Raw genomic sequence first — 21,891 nt, forward strand, 5'->3', positions numbered from 1 at the left:
AAAATATGATTAATAACTTGTATCCTTTTAATTAATGTTGCCTCATTGCTATTTAACGCTTCTGCGCTTCGCTTTGCTTATTATAAATTGTGCGCTGCAGCTTTTTCCGATAATATCCACTTATTCGCAGAAAATAAAACAAAAAATTGCAAGCATCACATACAATTTTTTATTTGGCACAATACTAAATAAATTTATGATATTTTCATTCGATGGTGATGCAGTATGCCACGACAAGTGCGTCCACTCAGTGTCGTATAAATATTAATTCCTAAAAATTATGCCTCCCCGCATACTTACATATCCTTGAATAGTCGAAAAGTGATGGTAAGTTAGGTTAGGAGGCCGTGGAATATTCTATATATCCACTCGAAGGCATGGTTGCCTATTGTAATTGCCCTCCATGAGTAATACCAGAAGGAAGCTCGTTCTCTTAAAAGTGGTTGATTTTACAAAGAACAGGCAGAGCTAAATCCATATACAAACAAATAAATAACTCTCTAAACTACCATATATCCCAAATGAAATTAAAGAGCTGCGAATATTCTACCTTTGATATCTGAGACTGATGGAAAACGTGACCCCAGACGGTTGAGTCAGCTCAACTGCAAATCCGGACAATGACACAAAAAGTGGCCAATCCGTGTTTCCCCATTCTAATCGCTTCAGTTTCTGCACAGAAAACTCGCCGGTATTTGTTTGAGTTACGATCATTAGCTGAGTGCCCTCTATAGAGTTCTCGGCCATATTTATATACATCTGAGTGCCGTTTTTGACCACCTTAACAGTTGCCCTTTAGATAAAACGTCCGAAACTAAGCAAAGAGTAGCACTGAGATTACCCAGTGATGCCAACGCGGCACGAAATTTCCGTACAAATTCCGATTTCACTTGGCAATCGATGAAGATATCGTCTTTTCCGTCGGGAACTGTGCTACAAAGTAAAAGCCTTCTCTAAAGTATAAATTACAATTCAAAAAAAATATGGCCGGAAATCGTATTGGCAGCGAGGTGATAAATCATATTAAGCCCCTCCTTAGGTACGCTTTTCATTGCTTCTGATATGCCGGCGCATATGCGACCTATCCGTTTTCAAATTGTTTGTTGTTGCTTTTAATTTCGAGAGCTTTCTGGCAAGCTAGGGACCTCTGATTAGCAATTAATCTAATGTCTGGGTTGTACATTAGAGTGGTCCAAAAAAGATCTTTCCTTCCAAAATTTTTTCTTTTGCCGAAAGACGTGCTGGTACTAAACCTTACGTTTCTAAGTATAAATTTAGAATATGTTCATATGATGTTCATATTTTACTCTTAAAGTATTGTGTACATATATTAATCAAACATTTGGCTAAGTAAACTACGATCAATTCCAATTTAAATTATCTAAAAAAATATCACAAGCTTCAGTTGTCATGGCAACAGTACCTTTTTATAAAAATCACCAATATTTTTGCCAGTTTCACAGGGATGAAGTAGCGCATTTCAAGAGCATTGAGCATCCTGTATTAGTTGCAGTAGAAAACTGAAAGTAGGTATAGATATCACAAATATTAAAGGGAAAAACTTTTCTAGGATACAAATTTTTTCCCCATCCAAAAATTGGACTACTTTTGTATACATATATGTATACCGGTAGTGATATACAGCGTCAGTTCCATGTTTTGCAAAATTCCTCTTTGCAGTTGTAGTGAGCTATGATCCCCTTCTTAACTCTTTCATCCACATTCCTTTTTCAATTTATTTTTGAGTCCAGAATGCTATCAAAGTATTTCGATTTGAAGGTGGGATTAAAAGTAGTTCCTTCTATTACAGCCAGAGAGAAAGCGAAAGTCTTTTTTTTCTTGTGTTCAAGACCAGTTTTGTTTTCGGAGGGTTGACCCAAAACCGTCCTCGTTGATCCACTTAGAGATGTCGCCTACACATATGTCTTTTCAGAAATGTCATTATTAAGTAAATCTTGCTGATAGGCCTGAAGATTCTTGGTGCAGTATATTCATCATCGAAAAACCTACGAGTGAAAGCGACATCAACTAGCTGCCATGATTGGGGTAACTCAGTTCAAGAGACGAAGTGGAATTTGTTTTTTCAAGGTCATCAACAGAGCAGAAAGGCGTCGCCGATAGGTCAAAAGACGTAGACGTATCATACGATATAAAGTGCATTCAAAACTTTAGTTTGAAAATGTCAACAGAAAGTTTGCGAGATAGGGAATCTTTTAATACCAGATAAGAACCTGTAGGAAACGGAACCTACTGTTGTTGACAGATGTGCAGAATACCCTTGAATTATTGATAGAACACTTATTCAGCAGAGAAAATGGTGGATACACTCAAACGATGATGGTGGATTTAGTATTCTTTTTCTAGTAATAATATTAAGGCAAAAGCCGGTGAAAACTCGTACCAAATGAAATTTCAGAAGAAAGGCGACTGTTTAAGAGTATAATATCATTTCTTTAATCTGATTTCAGAGGAGACAATGCAAAATGCAGAATCAGCTACAAGTTGTTATCTTTTTCTTCTTTGGCTCTGTAACCGCCCAAGCGATTTTGGCCGAGCTCAACAAAGCACGCCACTCGCTCCCCTTCTGTGCCAGCTGGCGACAATTGGAGATGCCAATTGAAGCCATGTGCTTTTCCACTTGATATTTCCATCGCAGTGGATGCCTCCCTCTTCCTCTGCTACCACCAGCGGGTTTCGAGTTGAATACTTTAAGAGCTGGAGCGTCGGGTCCATTCGAACGAAATGACCAAGCGAGCGGAGCCGCCTTATTTAAATACGTTGAATTATGTCCATATCGTTGTGTGTGTGTGCCGCCGCCAACGCATAAAGGCCCGTAAATTTTCGGCAAAAGCTTTCTGTCGAATATTCCAAGAGCCGCCTCATCGGTTGTTGTCATCTTATCAATGCTTCTGCGCCATATACCAGCACGGGCATGATGAGTGACTTATAGATACGGTGACCATATTAACCAACGTAAAATAAAGGAATTTTTTTCAAACTGATTTGGGAATACGTACATACAACTAGTATGATAAAAGTACCTTGCCCATATCGTAATTTAAATTAAATATTTACAAGTTACAGTACAAATCCTTTTCAAGGACTTCGCCATCCTTTGCTACCATTGCGGGCGTTTACCATTATTCATACTGCACGACGAAACCAACGCATAGTGGTTCAAAATTGGAACTCAATGTTCATAATCCCCCACAGCCTTTATTTTTCACTAATTTTTACTAAAAACAAAAAAAAAAAAATTTATGTTGGTGAAAATTTTTTTGATGACATTTTTAAAAATTTTTGTTGTGTATTTTTTTGTTTTGGGAGAACCATACTATTGTTTTCAACAAGTTTTTGTTATGTAACATTTCGAACCCTAACCGCCAACATAACTTAAGCGACCTTTTTTTCAAAATTTTCTTTTTGCTGCATTTTCTTCAAAATTGCTACTTTTTCTGCATTTTGCACTAAAAAATTTAATATAATCAAATTAAAATTCAGAAATCAGGCTAAACTGGTTTCATGCAAATGTTGTAAGCTTTTATAAAAAAAAAATAATTAAAATTAATCAAATTAAGTGCAAAATGGAGTGAATGAATGCCAGTTTTGAACCACCGTGCAGCAGGGAGTTTATTGTTCTCTTTCAGTGGAACTGGAAGCTCAGCGTGCAACACGATTCTGGGCACAACTTTTTCTATTCTTTATAGATTGTACAAAGATTATCGATTAAATAGAAACCCTCAAGTGGGGTGCGAAACAAACTGGCGAAAGTTCTCATTATATTTATAAGGGACATTTTTATTTTTCATATTCTGAGATTAAAAATTTACCTCTGAAACATGCAGAACTGGTTTAAAGGACAGTTTAAGAAATAAAAGACAAAAGGCGTCCTTTACTTTGGAAAAAAAAGTTATAAAGGACAGGGGGTTAAAATAAAGGACTGTCCTTTAAAATAAAGGACGGATGGTCACCGTACTTATAGAGTGTGGTTTTCGTACGTCGGGAGAGGGCTTTACTTCTAAGTGGCCCACTCAGTCCAAAGTAGCATTTGTTGGCAAGAGTGATTCAACGTTGGGTTTCAATGCTGTTATTATTATCGATGTTAATTATGGTTCCCAAGTTGCTATCTGTCCATGCTATAAAGCAGTCTTTGCCCCACTGAATTTCTTAAGGTCGTGTTATGGTCACGGTGGGATATTAACGGAGTTTTTAGGTTTTCCCGGGATGGCAGACTATGCAAAGCTGAATCCTGCTTTCACTATAACTTTCATGACCCTTCTCCTTTCCTCACGGGAAGAGTGGAAACGAGACGCTCTACGAGTGGCGAGTACATCCATGTAAACACAGATGGCTCAAAACTCGAGGAAAGATGGGGGAGAACAGCTTGGTAGCTTCTCTTTTAACTGTAATTTTCCCCTTTTCAGGCGCAACAGATGGCAATCAACAGGGCCACAAAACTCATTAAGCGTGCAATAATATCTTTAGGAGGTGGGGGTTGGAGAAATAACACAAACGGAAATAACGAAAAATTTGCTTTATTTCACTTTTAAACGGGAAATAATACCAAAATCTCAGTTTTAGCCACCAGTTCATAATTGCGAAGGGAAGGGAGGGGGACGCGGGCGCGGGCGCGAGCTCGACGTCGAAGCGGAGAGTTTAATGCGCCCATTTAACTTGTTCATGTACTAATTTTTGTCAAATGTAACTGGGTGCCTACCCACATAGGTATGTGCACTATTTTGCTTTATTACTCAATTGTTAAGTTTAAAAGTTGGTCTTATTGCTCAACGAGAAATGAAATAAAACAAATTTGTGTTATTTCACATTCTATTGGGAAATAACACAAATTTGCGTTATTGCCGTTTGTGTTATGACCAGGTAGATAATTTTTCGATAACTTGAATAGCTTTATATGTATGTAGGTGTGTAGTTATCTGTGCAAAAATTAGCTGAAATAATGAAAGGTTAGATGTACTACAATCTATTGAGCCTCTACATTTATTTCAAATAAGTATTTTTTTCTTAAATTGTTTTCTAAATTGACTGTAGCTTTGTTTACCTATGAATAACAAAACTTGCATTAATTTTTGTTTAGCGACGTATGTACGTATATTTCTACATCCCGGGCGATAAAACAAGCAAACAAAAGTTTATTTACGTTTTATTTTCACACTTTTGCGATAATTTTGTATTTCGTATTTCGTATTTTGTTTTTGGTTTTTTATTGTTTCTTTTTAATATTTAAATATTCCATCAACATTGGCTAGCTGACAGTTAACAATGGCTATAGCCAAATAAGTATTTAATTATATTTGTAGCTTAAAAGTATATATGCATAGGTGTGTGCGCAAATATGTACAAGTCGTGCTCTATTTTTCTTGGCATTTAAATATGAGTGTACGCGTATGTGCATTAGGGTGGTCCAAAAATGCATGTGGAAAAGTAAAGTTGAAAATTTTATACTCTCACCCCATAGGATTGGTCTATACCGAAAAAACCCTATATACCCCTATATTTTTATTTTGAAATCAAAAAACATTTAGAGGTCGCTCAAAGCTCATATATTTTATATGGAAAAAAAAACAACTTTTCGTAGAAATGGTATAGAATTCTTGAAAATCAATATTTGCGATCAAAAGCTTTGGTTCTCTTCAGGAGACTTCCAATAATAACACCCAATTGTTTATTTAAAATTTTTATATTTATAGTTTTTCGGCATAGAACAATTCGACTTTACATTTTTATTCGGGCCACCCTAATGTGCCGCGTAGTAATGCGCGTCTTGTTGTAGAGGTAATAAATTTTACGATCAATTAGCGAACAGTATTCAATGACATTGTCAATTGCTTGTAATAGACTCTGAGTTGAATTGAGTAAAATAGCAAGCAGCCGCACGGTACACCAGCATCCTTCATCTCTGCTATGGTTTTCACATACTATGTATACCGGCTGCTCTGCATCACATGTGCCCATACTTATTTAAGTATGAATGTAAGCCTTTTTCTGATTTGCTTCATCCACACTCCTCCTCCGCATTCGTTAGTATTTTTGCTTGGGTCGGATTAAATTTCATCCTCCATGTAGTTGCATTAATTGCTTTGGCAAGGCATCGAACGGTCAATTCGGTCGCTGCGTCAGTCTTTGGCGGTAAAAATCATAAACTTAATGATTTAATTAGTAGTTTTAATTTCATTTGCTAAAGTGGTTTATCCAAGCATGCATGTTGGTTTAGTTTTGCTTGTGTATGTACTTGTTGGTGGAAATAGCATATCTTATGAAGTCAAGCGTTCTATTTGTATGGTGCAATGTTTGATATCGTACTTGGGGCCGCAGGCTATTTGTGTAGCTCGTTGCAATACAGTATTGCTGTCCGATAGAAAATCTGTAAATATATAAAATTAAATCTAATATTAACTATGCACATTTCTCTGAAATTCAATTAGAGAAAATGTAAAATGTCGTAATCGCCAATAAATTAGTAGATATGTTTTGCTAAGAGGATATACTTAAAAATGTTTTGAATGGCGATGATATTGGTGATAAACATATTACAATATTTAGAGATTTGAAATGCAAAATACAAGCTATTGTGTATAACCGCCTTCGTCGTGTTATGAGAGAGGAAATTGTTTTAAAAATAATTAATTGTTGTTTCCTTGCTTTGGTAGGAATGCAAACGGTGTTAAAAGACTTATAGCATAGACAGACGTTGAAGTTAATTGCACGGCGGTATCGAATCCTGCGGCCAGCAACTTTTTTTAGTTTCTTCAACTATTACTTTTATTTGGTTTTTAAATTTAATTGCCTTGTTGTGTAAAATTAAATGAAAGTAAGTTGTTTTGTATGAAATTAATTTAAAATATACATAATAAAGTTAATGTTTAATCAACTTGAAATATCTATGTGAAGAAAATTTAAATCAAATAAAATGTAACAAAACACAATAACATACAGAGATTAGGGTGGTCCTTAAAGACATCCATGAAAATTTAAACATGAAAAAAATTCGTGGACGCTACCAGGGTTCGAATTTTTTTTTTATCTTTAACTTTTTACTTTCACAATTATCACGTTTATGCGTAGTCAAATTCATGAAATCATTTCCGGGATCTGAGTAAAAACTCAGTGCATAAACTCCATTTCACGTATAATTGAAATCATGAAACGGTGTTCATGCACTCAGTTTCTACTCAAATGCATGAAATGATTTTATGAATTGGCATGCCAGCATGAATTACAACAAACACATAATTTTGGCATAATGCAAGCCTTAAGCGTTGCTACTGTTGGTTCAGACCGATCCGCAATCAAGTTGGACGTTTTGCCCACAAATATTGCAAAATTGCGAGCAGTCTCATTGTAAAATCTAATTTTTTACAATTTCACATGCAGTTTCGGCTTACATTTATAAAATTCAACGAAAGCACGTACATATTTCGGCTGAGTTATCCATTTTTTATTATTTAGTGAACAAAATAAACGTAAAATAGAATGAATTTGTACAACATGGTCCTTAATGTAGCGACGAGTTGTACAACTTGCCAGAAAATAAAATTTTTTTGATGTTTCATACAATCGAGACACAAATTCATTCAACAGGCCCACAAACAGTGCTATCTAAAGAAAAACATTACCAAGTTGGAGCAACAGTGCCACGTTTACGGCATATAAATTATAGAAATTTGACAAATTTTAACCAAAGTTTCAAACTTTTTATTCAGATTTTTAGGAAAAGTTTTGGTATGCAGTTTTGTAGCCCATTCAATATTAGTATAATAAAGCGTACGTTTCAAGTGGCTGGAAAATACGGTGTATTTTTAACAATTTTTTTTCGTTGACGATGCTGGGCATTCTCTTCCTTATAAAAAATTTTCGAGCACACTTTGTATGAGAAAAAATGCGTGACACCGTTAGCAAAAAAAAATCTCAAAAATCAAATTATACCAAAAATTTATCTAAAAATTCTGAATAAAAAGTTTGAAAATTTGTCGAATTTTTATAATTTTTGTTCAAAGTTTTAAAAGGCGATTTATATGATGTTTGTTGTATAACTACGTAGGCTTTTATAAAAAATATTAAACATAAAATAAACAAAAGAAATATATTCAACAATTTTTATGAGTCAAAACTCTTCAAAGTAGGACTAGTCTATTATTTCTGCCGCCAGTGTACATACAAATGTATATACATACGTGCGTTCAGACATACATGTCTATGTACCTACATATGCATGTAGGTACTCGTATGTATGCGCGTTAAAGATGTTTGTGCTATCGCTTTGTATAGCCGTCATACGTCGCTTTCTTTCTTTTTCTCCTTTTCTATACTATATCTTCCTTCTTACTCATGTAACATTTTCAATTTTAAAAATTTCACTCCTCATTTTTCCGATACCGCCGCTAAGTAGTTTCACTAAAAAAAAAAAAAAATTATGGATGGCTGCCAGATTTTGAAAAAATTAGTAATTTTTACATAGAAAAATTTGTATTTCGACCTGTTTTAACTCAGAGAGTGTATAAATTTACATGAATTGGTTTTAATAATATGTCAAATTTTTCATATTGTGAAAGAAACTACTAGAATGACATTTAGTTGCAAGCATACCTTTTGTTCTCGGTCTCTGTTAAAAAGTAAAATATTTAATTCTAATTTTAATAAATTTTTAGAAATGTGTTTTCTTTTATTTTATTTAACACATTTACATTACATTATATTGTTTTAAAAAGAAAAATCCTTTATTTAATTTCATACATTTTTTAGGAACATAAATGCTTTAATTTTTAATTAAATTTAATTTTATTTTAACTTTTAGATTTTGTTTTAAACAAAAAGATTTTTTTTTTTGTAATTTTATTAACATAATTTTTGTAACTTATTTCCTTTTTTATTTAATGTTTTTCCTTTTTAATTTAGTTTTCTGACTTCATTGTTTTAAAAAGAAGGATTTTTAAGTTTAATTTTCTTTTAGTTTTTCAGTTATTTTTCGAAAAAGGATTTTTTATTTATTATTTTTGGTATATATTCTTGCTATTTTAAATTTTTTCCTTTATTTTTGATAAATTTTCTTTAGTTTTTAGTACTTGCTGTCTAAAAGAATATATATATATATATCTATAAACTTTTGTAATTTCGTTTAAATTAAAAAAAAAACTTATTGCTAAAAGACAAACTGAATAACGTTACGACTTTCTCGTGAGCACATCGTTTAATTATTCTTCCGAAAGTAAATAAAGAGCTTTCAAGATAGCTGCCAGAATTGACAATTGTCTTACGAAAGGCTTTTGTCTTTCGAAAGACTGTGGTGAGTTGAAGGACATGTATTAGAAAATACATTGCAATCTTCTTTTTCTATGAATTTTCATTTCTTTCGCTGTAAGGGACTACACGCATATGTATGTATCTTGTAAAGCAAATATATTCTTGCATGTATTGAGGCAAAACAAATCAACACATAATTATTTGCCTGGGAGAATCGAACCCGCATGATGAATTTCAAATTTAATAATTTTAATAATTTTGTAACCAAGTCGATAAGCTTAACCACAAAAATTCTATAACGTATGCACACATACTATGTACGTATGTACCTACATATACACATATGTGAATGAATTCAATAATTAGTTACATACCAATGACCAAGTGCGCCATCATGACACTGTGGTTGTTTTTGTGACTCCACACATTTAGATGATGTACATTTCTGTGGAAATAGAAACGTTAAATAATCTAAATGTACATACATACAGACATGGTATTATGTAATAACAGAGTGGTCCCTAAAATATCAATATCACGAAAATTAAAAAAAAAAATAAAATTAAAAGTCGCTACCGGGGTTTAAAAAAATTTATTTATTTTATTTAACGCAAAAATTGGACAAAACGCTGACTTTGGTCAGCGTGGGTATGAATTTATATAAAAAAGTTCCAATAATATGTAAATTTTATCAGATTTCAAGTCAAAAATTTTTTAATTTAATAAAAAAATATTCTTTTTGCAGAATTTGTTACCTTGTTAAATATATTTATGTGTTTAAAATTTTGAAATTTTCTTAGATATATATATACAAAATTAAAATGTTGATACATATATTAAGAACCACCCTAATATGGATACATGTACTTATATTGATCGCAAATTTAGAAGTAAAGAGCTAATTAAAGTCAAAAATGCACTCACTTAACACCATCAATACTGATTAAATCCATCTCCAGTTTATTTAATGATATCGACGAGGGCACAGCATCCAACAAAATTCCAACCGATTCGCGGAATAAACGCACAGTGGTCATGAATACGATTACGGAGAACAAAACTGTACAAAGAGGATCGGCAAACTTAGCGCTCGGCTGTGGGGAAACAAAGATAATGAGTGCATTAAATCAACATGGAAAGTCCAGATTTTATTTTTTTTAATTTTAAATCATATAAAAGTATTTATGTACTCACATAAATTTGTATTAATATCGATGCAAGAAAAACGCCAACACTTTGCACCAAATCGCCAATGACGTGAATCATAGCAGCGCGCAGATTAAGATTTTCTGCGGTATCACTGTGGGTGCGAAAATGTGCGAAATGAAAAAATTTGTAAAATAAAAAAATTAAAAATTCAAAGAGGTGAAAATATGCAAACAAAAAATAATTAATGGTAAATAGGCGCGCTTAAATGTATATGAAAATGGAAAAACTATAAAAATCGTGTACAAAAATAATTGAAACAATAATTAAAAGAGGAAAAATCCCATACGAATCAAGTTGGTAAATCGCTAGAGGCAAATTGAAATGTGTTGCTTATTGACATAAAGCGTATGTCAAGTGAAAAAAAATGAATTGAGTTTTTACGAAAAATGACAAATGAAAATTATCATTTATGCATGTGCAACAATAACAAAAAAAAAACAACGATAACAACAAACGCAGGAATACCAAATAAAAAAACAAAATCCATCAATGCAACAACAGAGAAAAAGTGTAGCGCATTGAAAATGCATAAAAAGTGCTGGCGAAATCAATTTTAAGCACTTTTGCAAACGAAAATATGCACAAGTCAATATTGAATTATGCACGCGAATCCGCATGAATTAACTTCATTTACATGAACGCGCACGCACACAAATGCGTGGAAGTATTCATTTGAATTTACCAGAAAGTAGGAAAAAAGAAATGTAATATTCAATGGTAAAGAATTAACATGACAATACATACATACCCTGCCAAAAATGCGACTAATCCAGGATGACTCCGGGATCAATGGAACTTGTTACAAATACCAATTCTGAGCTTTTTTATTCGGCATGAATTGTTGCTTTTTGTTCGAGCATGCAGGGACTAATTCTTCCCCTTTATAGCCAAAAGTGCACAAACCTTAGGCAGTCGCTTTTAAAATATAAAAATAAAAATTTGCGCCAGCTCAGATTTGAACTGAAGATCTCAGGATTGCTAAGTGAATAGTCAAGCCAACGCCGCATATGAAATTTCCGTGACAAAGTGCGTATGTTATTAAATCTTTAATTGTAACGCTTAGAGACGATTTGTGACCTAATTGCACCTGTAAGTGAAGAGTTCCCATAAAACACTTGTTGTGAGTAATTGGTGCCCAATTGTACCCCATGCCTCGAGCCTAAATCCGGATTACTCTTTTTAGACATCAGTTCGAAAATTTTTTTTGCGGGGTATGCCCTTCATATGCATGTAAGATAACACATCTACATATACATAAGTACATATATAGACAAATAGTTTATGAAATTCTTAAAATTTTGTAAATCCATGAAAACTCTAGTGCCTACAAGAATTTAAGATGTATATGTCCGTCAAGTTTGTAAGCCTTTCAGAAACGCATTCGAATGCACTAAAGCTGCTGAAAAGACCTCATGGATCCTTCAGGAACAACTGAAGCCTGCTTGCCTACCATTAAACACAGCCTAAACAATCCGCATGATGACAAAAAATAAAATGACTCTGGCTGCGTCAGCACCTGGAGCAGGCGAACACTCCCTACGCGATCTTCAAAATGTGCCTTCACATCTGCAGCCCTTTTAAATTGGGCTATGTTGAGATCCGACGCGTCCCCAATGGGACCAACCAATACCAGCTGGATTGTAAGTACCCTGACAATCAGAACCCATACATCCACTATAGGACAGGTAAGAGTCAGATTCTCAGATACGAAAGGATGTCTGTCTACAGGCTTGAGTAATCTTATATGGTCTATCGTAGTTGACCAACTACTCTGAACAAAGACTGCAAATGGTGTAGTAAAAATGGGTTAAACATGGGCACTAAAAATACTATAATATATACTTGCTATTTTTCCAGAAAATGAGAACGAACAAGTTGCTAGAGCCATTTCTTCAAAGGGAGAAAAACTACCCTTCCCTAAAATCTAAAATCTCAAATATCCTTGATGATGAGCTCTCAGGGAACACTTCACATATAAACTATTAAAAGGGTTAGGCTTTCCATTCAGATCTGCTGGATACTAGTGGGCTACGAACTGGGTTGTCAGACTATATGCAAAAGAAGGGAGAGGCTCTTTAACTACCATAAACAGGAGGACGCAGATCCAAACTACAGAAACTAAGAGAAAGAAAATAAATAATACATCATAAGCTACCATATCGGAAAGACCAACAACCGAAATGTTTACGAAAATCAAGAATTTTTTAAATTTAGTAATGCCTTCCACAAACTTGTGTGGCATGAATGAAAATAGTGAGATACTGCTACTTGCCGACGAACTTTAACGGGCTAAGGAATTGACATTTTTCGCAGACCGATTTTTATAGAATAATTTTGTTCCGTTGATGATGTACAAGTGAAAAGTTTCAATACAATCGCGCATAGCCATTTCTTTAAACGCATTTTAAATAAGAATACTATAGCGATCCTAGTCAATTAATGGCTAGTTGTTTATTTTTATTATTATTTCAATTTTTGACTCACCATTTTTTTGCGTATTTCAATTCGTAGGAACCATTCATTTGCAACAAAGCACCGTCGTTCGCCACTGCACGACTATGTGGATGCGAGTGTGCATGTGCATGTGCATGTGCATGTGCATGACTATGGCCGTGAGCAGCGCCGTGTGCCAACGTGGAGCCATGTAGAACAAAAACCATGCTGAAATAAAAACAAAAACCAAAGTTCTGCATATAAAAAGTGTACTTTTGTAGGAGACAAAAAGAATTTTGTATTGGTATAAAACATACCGAGGCAATAATTTATAAATACGAGAATTGAATAAATAAACAGTATTTATAGCGAGTCGGCGATAAAGATTTAATAAAATGCGCTGCTATATTTGAGTTAATTATGCAAAGTTTTAGCATGCGCAGCGTGGTTATTGTTAAATGTTTTTTTTTTGTTATTGCTTTTCTGACGTCCGCCTTGTATTAGGTATTGATATGCCATTACTTACATACATATTTATATATATTTTCTTGAACTTGTGTTTATCACAATTCAATTGTGCATATTTATGTTTATTTGTACTTACACGATATTAATTAAAATTCCAATGCCCGATATAACCATCATTGTGTTGGCATTCAAATCAAAGTCATTGGAGTATAATCGTTCCATGGCCACAATAATTAGTGTTGCGGTTAGTATCCAAATACCTAATATTGATGCTAGAGCACCCATCACCTCTAGGAAGTAAAAATTCATATATTAATATGTAAACAGGTACGCTATTAAGACAATGGTGTAATTTATGTAGAAGCAGAATTATAATAGAGCTTATTTATTACAGGAAAAAATAAAACGAAATGGGATTTAGAATGTAAATTTTTCACTCAACCAGTAGTGGGACATACTACTCGAATAGCGGTACATGAAATGCTCAAGTGCATTAAAAATTGGTGCAGCGGTGCCAACCCTGTACATAGCAAACAACGTCCCGGAGATCTAACAAAAGCTCACAAGAGGACATACTAAGCTGGCAATCGCACTCTCTATTTTTTCGGTTAGACCACCCGAGGCTACTTTTCTTGGCCAGCTGATGCGCACTCAGTTTACCTGAGATATCATGGCGCCCTGGAATGAAGTATTCAGATGCGACTCAAAGAGGGACATGGTACTATTAGTATATAGTAAACCCATAAACCCTTTTAAGTCGCTTGGTTATTAGCTATCTCCAAATGAGTTACAAGTTTAGATTCTAAACAACGATCTTGTTACTAATATCTGACTGGATGCACCCGCGAGAGCCTTGACTTATAATGCCGGAAAATATTTATGGCTAGCGATCCAAGCGGATCCTGACAGAGGTCCCGACCGGACGCTGTCCTATGTGCACACATTGCCGCAGTTTGTTTGTTTTCAACGGCCCAGTAACTTGAGGTTAAAATTTAAACTTTCATCTCGTTTGGTCCACCACTGAGGAGATACTGTAGGGCGTCACATCAGCAATCAGTTTTTTTAGTTAGCATCAAATTATGCTAACACTTTATTACAATTAATGAACGAAAGTCATTGCAAATCCAGATTTTAAACATTAACACCCAAATTCACAAAAAATAAAGAAGACTTTAAATGTCTCTAAAAACAAAAATTTATATGAAAGTTTCACTTTATAAAGCTTTTTAATATTAACTTACAGAAATTAACTGATTCAATTAACCTTTTAATTGAGCTACCGCTTTTGTGTGTTCAGTGATGGAAAAGTTGGTACAATCGTGCCTCTACTTAGTAAGAAAGTATATATGTACCCTATATGGATTTAGAACGCAGTCAAATGACTTTTCACAAAATCAGTTTTTATTTTTATTCACTTCTCCAATAGCCTCCATCCTTTGTAAAGGGGCACACAATGATACCAAAGGTTGGTCAAAGTAACATAATTGCAGTTGATTACGCCAGATAGACAGCGAATATTTCCTTTAAAACGTGAGATCGAAGAACTCGGAGAAAAGTGAAGCCCCTTAAAAAAAAAAAAAACACAAAATTGTATTGTCCCGAACTGTCCGAAGAGATTCTTTGCATAGCCAATTTTTTTTAATGTGAGCGCAGAAGATGATATGGTATCAATATGAAAGGTTATCCTCTTATTTTCTTTAATATGTACACATATATAGATACATATCGCACCCTAAATCAAAAAAAGCCACAACTAAAAAAATTCAAAATGTTCACGAGAAGCAAACCACTGTTGATGAGGCGCAAGTGAATCAAGCAAAAAAAAAAGTTTTAATGGTATGTTTTCAGTTAAAGAAGATGGTGATGAAGAAAAAATTTGGCAGACGTTAGACATATGGTCTGTGAACAATTTTATAGAAAAAAGTAATATTGGGCAATTTTGAGCTCTGGCGGTTTTTAGGGTGCGACATATCTACTTTTAAGTAAAGTTTTTCCGTAAATTAGGTCAAACTGAAATTTAAATTTTCCATCCCTTATGGAATATCAGCTGTAAAACAGGACCACAAGCAACAGTTAAGCACTACTCGAGCAATTAGGAATTGAAATTTCGTATGGTAAATTGAGCTCGATTAGCGCCTTAATCGAGAAAACTTCGTTAACTGTTCGATTAACAGCTTAGTGCCCTGTCTGAACTTATTTTAAGTCTACTTTATTTTTTGCTATGCTATACATTTCTATTGGCTATCAAGTATTTGAAATTTGCATAAATTAATGTCCAATACAAATGACCAACAATTTACGTACAGTTTTAAGTTATCAAAATCAATAAAACAAATTACTAGATAATTACGCTTAGTTGTAACCATAAATTTAGGCGAAGTTAAATGTTACCATTTTTGAGTTACCAAAAGCGATCTAAACGTTATGGCCAGATTAATGCTTATTTTTTAAATAAAAAAAAATAAAATTATGTCCAATTTTTAAACGACGAAAAATTTCCACTGCCAAGATTACCGAAACATCAGCTTTTATTTTACCAAAAATGTATGACCAATTTTAAACTGATCAGCATTTAAGCCAAAAGAAAATTTTTTCAGGTTTTTAGTCACCAAATTATTATGTTAGATTTAGAAGTACATATGTTCATTGTATAATGACTAAACAATTTTTCATTGCCATTTTTGAATTACTAAAAGTGATACAAAAATTAAAGCCAGAATAATATATATTTTTTTATTAGGAAAAGAAAAGATTTGTTTCCAGGTTTTGAATCACAAAATTATTACGTTAAATTTTTGCATTAAAAACCAATATATATATATGTATGAACATATGTTCATTGTGTAATGATTAAAAATATTTCATGGTATTAAAATTACCAGATAATTATGTACATATGCAAAGTTTTTAAGTAAACATATAAGTATATAAGTTTTATTTTGAAGCGCTTAAATGTTATAATTTTTAAAATAAACAGCTCGTTTGGTTAGTAAAAAGCACCTTTGAATTACCCAAAAACAATCTGGTTTCCTTCCACACCGAATACTTACCCATACGTTTATAGCCAAAGGACATGCGACCATCAGGCGGTCGTCCGCCCAGCCAAATTGCCACCAAACCAATCACAAAACTAATGCAATCGGACGCCAAGTGGGCTGCATCTGTCATGATAGCCAAACTTCCGGCCATATAACCGCCAAGGAATTCAACAATCTGCACAAATACAATAGATAGTAATTGAAATAGAAATTTATCGCCTGTAGAAGTTAAGCGAGCGGGTTTGCTATAGCGTAAACGTGTTGAACGGCGCTACACTGGGGCAACTACATACATACATATTAACATACATAGCTGATGTACGCGCGTGGCTACCTTCACACACGTTCGCGGTCTGTGATTAATTAAGTGCCAAATAGAAGAGACTGGTCGACCGAATGGCAGCGGGCGTGCATGGCGTATGAGTGACATGGCAAACACGCACCAACGTAGGTTACGCATACGCCATGCACGACGCATGCAGCCTGCATACAATTGCCAATAACAATTTAACACCGTATGTATGTATGTACATATGTATGTATATGAGTGAGCGACACGTGCCGCCGAACCGCAACACTCGCACGGTTCGTTCGCTTTGTTACACAGTTTTATTTCATATGCATTAAAAAAAAAAAAAAACAATTTCTGCGATTGATTTACTCACCATGAAAACACAACATAGCGCAATTGCTAATAAAATTTTTAATTTTGCATCTTGTGTGGATTTTGGACGCAGATTTGCACTAAATCCCGGCAATTGGCAATGGCAAGTGGAGGCGGCGTCGTCAGCAGCCGTGGCAGTGGCACCGGAAGCTGCGCTAAATTGATGGTTGCCATGGTCATGGTAATCACTCTGTGGGTGTGAGAATAACAAATACGAATGGGGTGAGAAATGGTTATTAAAACACAAAAAAAAAATACAATAAATTCATTGTTTACATTTATAAATATACTAGATACGGTTTGAAATGCTTGTGCGAATTTGCGCGAATGAATGGCTGTGCGATAAATAAATAAATAAATAAATAAATAATATTTGCATATTTTTGGTCGGCTTTTGCAATAAATGCATTTTTGCTTGTTTATGTATGCATATTTGTGTGCATGTGTGAAATGTTTAAATTTTGTGCGCTAAAATGTTTATACGTACATACATACATATGTATGTATGTATATGCTACTCTATTATTAATGCGCGCAATTTTTGATTTGCTACCGAAATATTTGCTTTTGTTCGTCGGAATTTCCAATGCAACTCCAATTTATGTATTTCGAAAGAATTTGGCAGATATTCGCAAATTGTTGTTCTAATATTTTTTGCATGTATGCACATGTGTCTAAATGCTATTGTTTTTTTTTTGTTTGTTTGTTTGTTTTCTACCGCGGAATTTGTTGCGCATAATTCATGCGAGGCACTCACACACGCACACACACACAGACCTCCTCCCACATGTGCAATGGAGTGCATTGCTTTGAAAAGTAAAGGCCACCAAATTCATGTTTGACCGAGTCACACAAAAAGCGCTTGTGGCAAGCAATTTCAATTTAGGCAATGGGATTTAGGCAATGAATAAATGTGAAAACGCGCGAATGCCGCGGCTAAAATGCTTCAGAAAATTCGTTAAAAAAAATTAACTTGCACCATTAACTTTGGCAAATATACGTACATATGTATGTATGTGTATGCGCGTTGGTATTTTTCGTGCAATGTTTATTATTCATAAAACGAGTAAATATTTAAATATGAACTTTTGCAGCGTTTGCATATGTATATGTAAGCGTGTGTGTACATGTGTTGTGTTGTTTGAATATAAACTGTTTGTAGCTTTCTGATTTATTGAAATATCATATCATAGCTTTTCCTAAAACTGTTTTTCCTTTTTTTTCTTGTTTAAGCTTCATTGGCGTATTTATTTACTCGCATTGTTTTTATCTGACCCTTAATCTTCTATAATTGTTTTTGAATTTTTGATGGACTGTCGAAAAAGCGAAGCATTAGAGAAACGATGATTGCTGTTAATAAAAAAAAATTACTGAAACTTTGTTAAACAATTGCTTTCAGGGATGGCTTTTAATTTTTTAAAATTTAACAAATTGTAAACTGTAATTTTTTCCCCAGCTGATAATTTACTACAATACTACACCACCACGGCCACTAATTACAGAGTTTTGAGAGAAAAATCACGTAACTTCCGAAAACTGAAAATCTTGTTGGCGTCAGTTAGTTTTCCGTAAATCACGTAATTTTCACATATTGACCCCTAACCGCCAAAAAGATGTTAGCGACATTTTTTTTGCATAATTTTCTTTTTGATGCAGATACGTTCCTCGAGCATCTAGATGCATTTCTGCACCAAAATTCAAATTTTGAAAAAAATGTCACTTGCATCTTTTTGGCGGTTAGGGGTCGATATGTATGTACATATGTACATATGTATGCGTATTTTCAATCAAAATAAAATCGTAAACTACTAGTGTTTAACTCTTTTGCTGTATTAACCTTTGACGAATTCAAATGTGCAATAGTAGGGGAGCCCATTGGATTTGGGGTCCTATTGGATTTTGAAGATTGGATGATAACATAAAGTAAAAAATGGTCATGTGTTGTATATCCTTTCAGCGGTGGGTGAAGGATCTAAAGGCTTCAAAAAATTTAAGAAAAACCCGTCACATGGATTTACTCGAGTGCGTCGGATATTGATGCTCAATAAGTCAAACGTGTTGGAGGTATGCTAATCTGCCGGTGGCATGGTGGGCGCATGGAAGGTTTAAAAATCTGTGGAAAAAATATCTACTCCAGCGCGTTGTGGAAATTTTTTAATTTTTTTAATTTTTCACAGTTAGAAATTTGTATTCACATTTTTTCTTGGGGTATACAACAGGTACACATAGTATAGGCACTTATTTAGCTCAGTTTTAGATAAAGTATTTGATTCGAAAGTGCACGCAAATTTTATGCGACTGGCAAGAGTAACGAAAACTAGCTTCTGTATTGAAGTTTTGACAAATTAAGTAAATGTTACGACGCTTTTTTTTGCATGTAAAGTATATTTAGCGTCCGAACGCTTGAAATAAAAACACAATTTGTAATTTAACTTTTGGTCGTTCTTATAATATTTTTACGTAGTTTTTGTTGTAGGGCTTACAGAACATAAGTTGTACTAAATTTTTGTATAGATTTTCAATTCTTTTTAATCGTGTGCCATAATTATGAAGGATTTCTGGAAACTATGATTTCTCCGGAATAAAGAAAAATTTAAAATGTAATTGGAAAGCCGCAAATATCTTGAAATGGAATAGGCTAATTAGTCCAATATTTTGGTGGATGAAGGAAAAAATATGTAGTTCTCGTCTGGCATCTATAAACTTTGTCCAGCCAAAATTCTACTTTTTTTTGGTTTTGGTTGTCACTTTTCAGGAAATACCCATATACACTAACTAAAAAAACTACTGTTATACATGTTTTGGTATTAATTGCGTTGAATCTGTACGATCTACAAGCAGTTATATTTCCCGATCTGAATTTTGGGTTAGCTCACTTTAGATCTAGATAGGTGTGCGAAATGTTGTACATATACAGCGGAGCAACACACGAGCCTCTAGTGAGAGTTTTTCTGGGATAATTGTCGCATTTCACTAGCATCCGGTAGAATTTAGGAGCATTTGGTCAAGCAACAAAAAGGAAAAGCAAAAGGAAAACAGCAAGCAAAAAACTTTAGAAGTTTAAAAAAAGATAGCAGTTGCACGCGCTAAAATTTGTTGCCGATTATCGCTACGCTGGCTTATGGAAATCGTCAGATTATATACTTCCGGTTGTCCTTGCGCTGTTTGCTTCATAAGAAAAAAATTTTACAGCGCTCGAGAATGTCAAGGTAACATTTTTTTTTGCTTGTTTGCGACCCTCCCTCCCTCGTCGTCTAATCGTTAGATTATTGAAATGCACACTTTTAAGCATTTAATTAACCCACCATTCCTTAATCTGACGCGCTCGAGTAAATCCCAAAATTCCCTCTTGGGCTCCCCTACTACAGCAGATGAAACTGCAGAAACAGTTTTTGAAGGCATTAATGAGGAAATACAGATTTATGTGGAAATAGCAGAAAAAAAAGTTTTGACAATGTTTTAAGATTTTGAGAGTGAGCTAAATAAATAAATATTTTCCACTACTCGGAAGCATTTCAAGGCAAATTTTAAACATACCAGCTAGCTCAGCAAATATTGAAAAAGTTTTTTCTGTCTCAAGCAGAATCCTAGAAGAAAGACATAGTCGATTACTTGGTGAAAACCTCTACAAAAAAGTATTTTTAAGAAAAAATATGGCCTAATGTAATTTTAAAATTATATAGAATGAATTGAATGCATGAGTGTGCGTGATTAAAAAACTAGGCGTAATGAGCGTGTCGTGAACATGTTTGAAAATAATATAGCAGAAGGTGAAGGAGAGGGTGAGTGATTAACAAAAACCATCAACGTGAGCGTGCGTGAACGTGAGCCAAAATCATTCCCGCGTCCATCACTAATTGAAAAGTTGTTTGATGGAATGTCTTAAATTTTATGAGGCATAAAGTAAATTAGTGCGTTGTGTGCAGACAATACTAATTACAATTTTGGAGGCGCTAAACTTAGGGGTGAAAACAATGTTTTTTTTTTAATGCAGAAAACCAGTGGGAATAATAATACTATTTGACGCACTTAAAGAATATTTCTTAACACGAGTCAGGTACAGGTGTCCAACTGTATGAAATCGTTTTTTTTTTTGAGAATCCTTTGTCTGAATTTTGGCTAAGTTTTGTTTTCTGCGAAGCACAGAACTTTCACAAATATATCCTCAAAACTGAATCTGAAGATAATTCTCTGGTGAAGCAGCAGTGAGTTTGTTTAATTTAAAAATAAATTAAATGGAATCAAAATAAAATGGATTTCGATCATCCTGCGTGAAAAGTAGCTTTTAAAATTGGAAAGTCCAAAAGTAGATGTAAGAGTTTTTCCAAAAACACTTTTCAGTTTTTATGCAGCATGTATTACATATCGCCGTACTGAGTTCAAAAATGCCCTATTCCAACTGAAAATATGTATATTAAAAATATGTTTAGAATCGGCAGCTGAGATGGGGCATTTTTGAACCGAATTCTGAAATAGGGTGTTCTTGAAAAGTTTTCTGAGATAGGGCATTTTCGAACTGGCTCCCGAGATAGGTCGATCTTCCAGTCAGTTGTCGATATTTAAATCGGTGGGGTACATATTTTGAACCAATAAGAATTTTCGAATGGGTTGTACTGAGGCAACCTCCGCGGTGGACACAGGTGGAAGCTTGTATTTTGATTATTAAAGACAAAAGAAGTTGTATGTTTAAAAAGTCCATAACTCGTGAAAAAATCGGAACTTGTCGAGACCAGAAGCTATTAGATATTCAAAAACGGTCTGAAATGTTTGTTCGTTTTCAAAACCATAATTTTAATGATGCAAATATATTAAAAATAGTAG

General features: G+C 34.1%; 1 protein-coding gene across 1 annotated transcript; it reads right to left on the minus strand.

Annotated features, from left to right (window-relative positions):
* Positions 1-5,744: 5,744 nt before the first annotated feature.
* On the minus strand, positions 5,745-17,260 carry ZnT41F (Zinc transporter 41F; the record flags this gene model as incomplete). Its single annotated transcript, XM_017625588.1, has 8 exons — positions 5,745-6,382; positions 9,633-9,703; positions 10,183-10,352; positions 10,453-10,558; positions 12,952-13,128; positions 13,505-13,658; positions 16,419-16,581; positions 17,072-17,260. Coding segments are annotated over 8 exons (1,140 nt in total), but the record flags the coding sequence as incomplete, so codon positions are not given.
* Positions 17,261-21,891: the final 4,631 nt, after the last annotated feature.

The sequence above is a fragment of the Rhagoletis zephyria genome, unplaced genomic scaffold, assembly GCF_001687245.7.
Source record: "Rhagoletis zephyria isolate East Lansing unplaced genomic scaffold, Rhagoletis_zephyria_1.1 Rzeph_scaffold_04118, whole genome shotgun sequence".
Classification (NCBI taxonomy): domain Eukaryota; kingdom Metazoa; phylum Arthropoda; class Insecta; order Diptera; family Tephritidae; genus Rhagoletis; species Rhagoletis zephyria.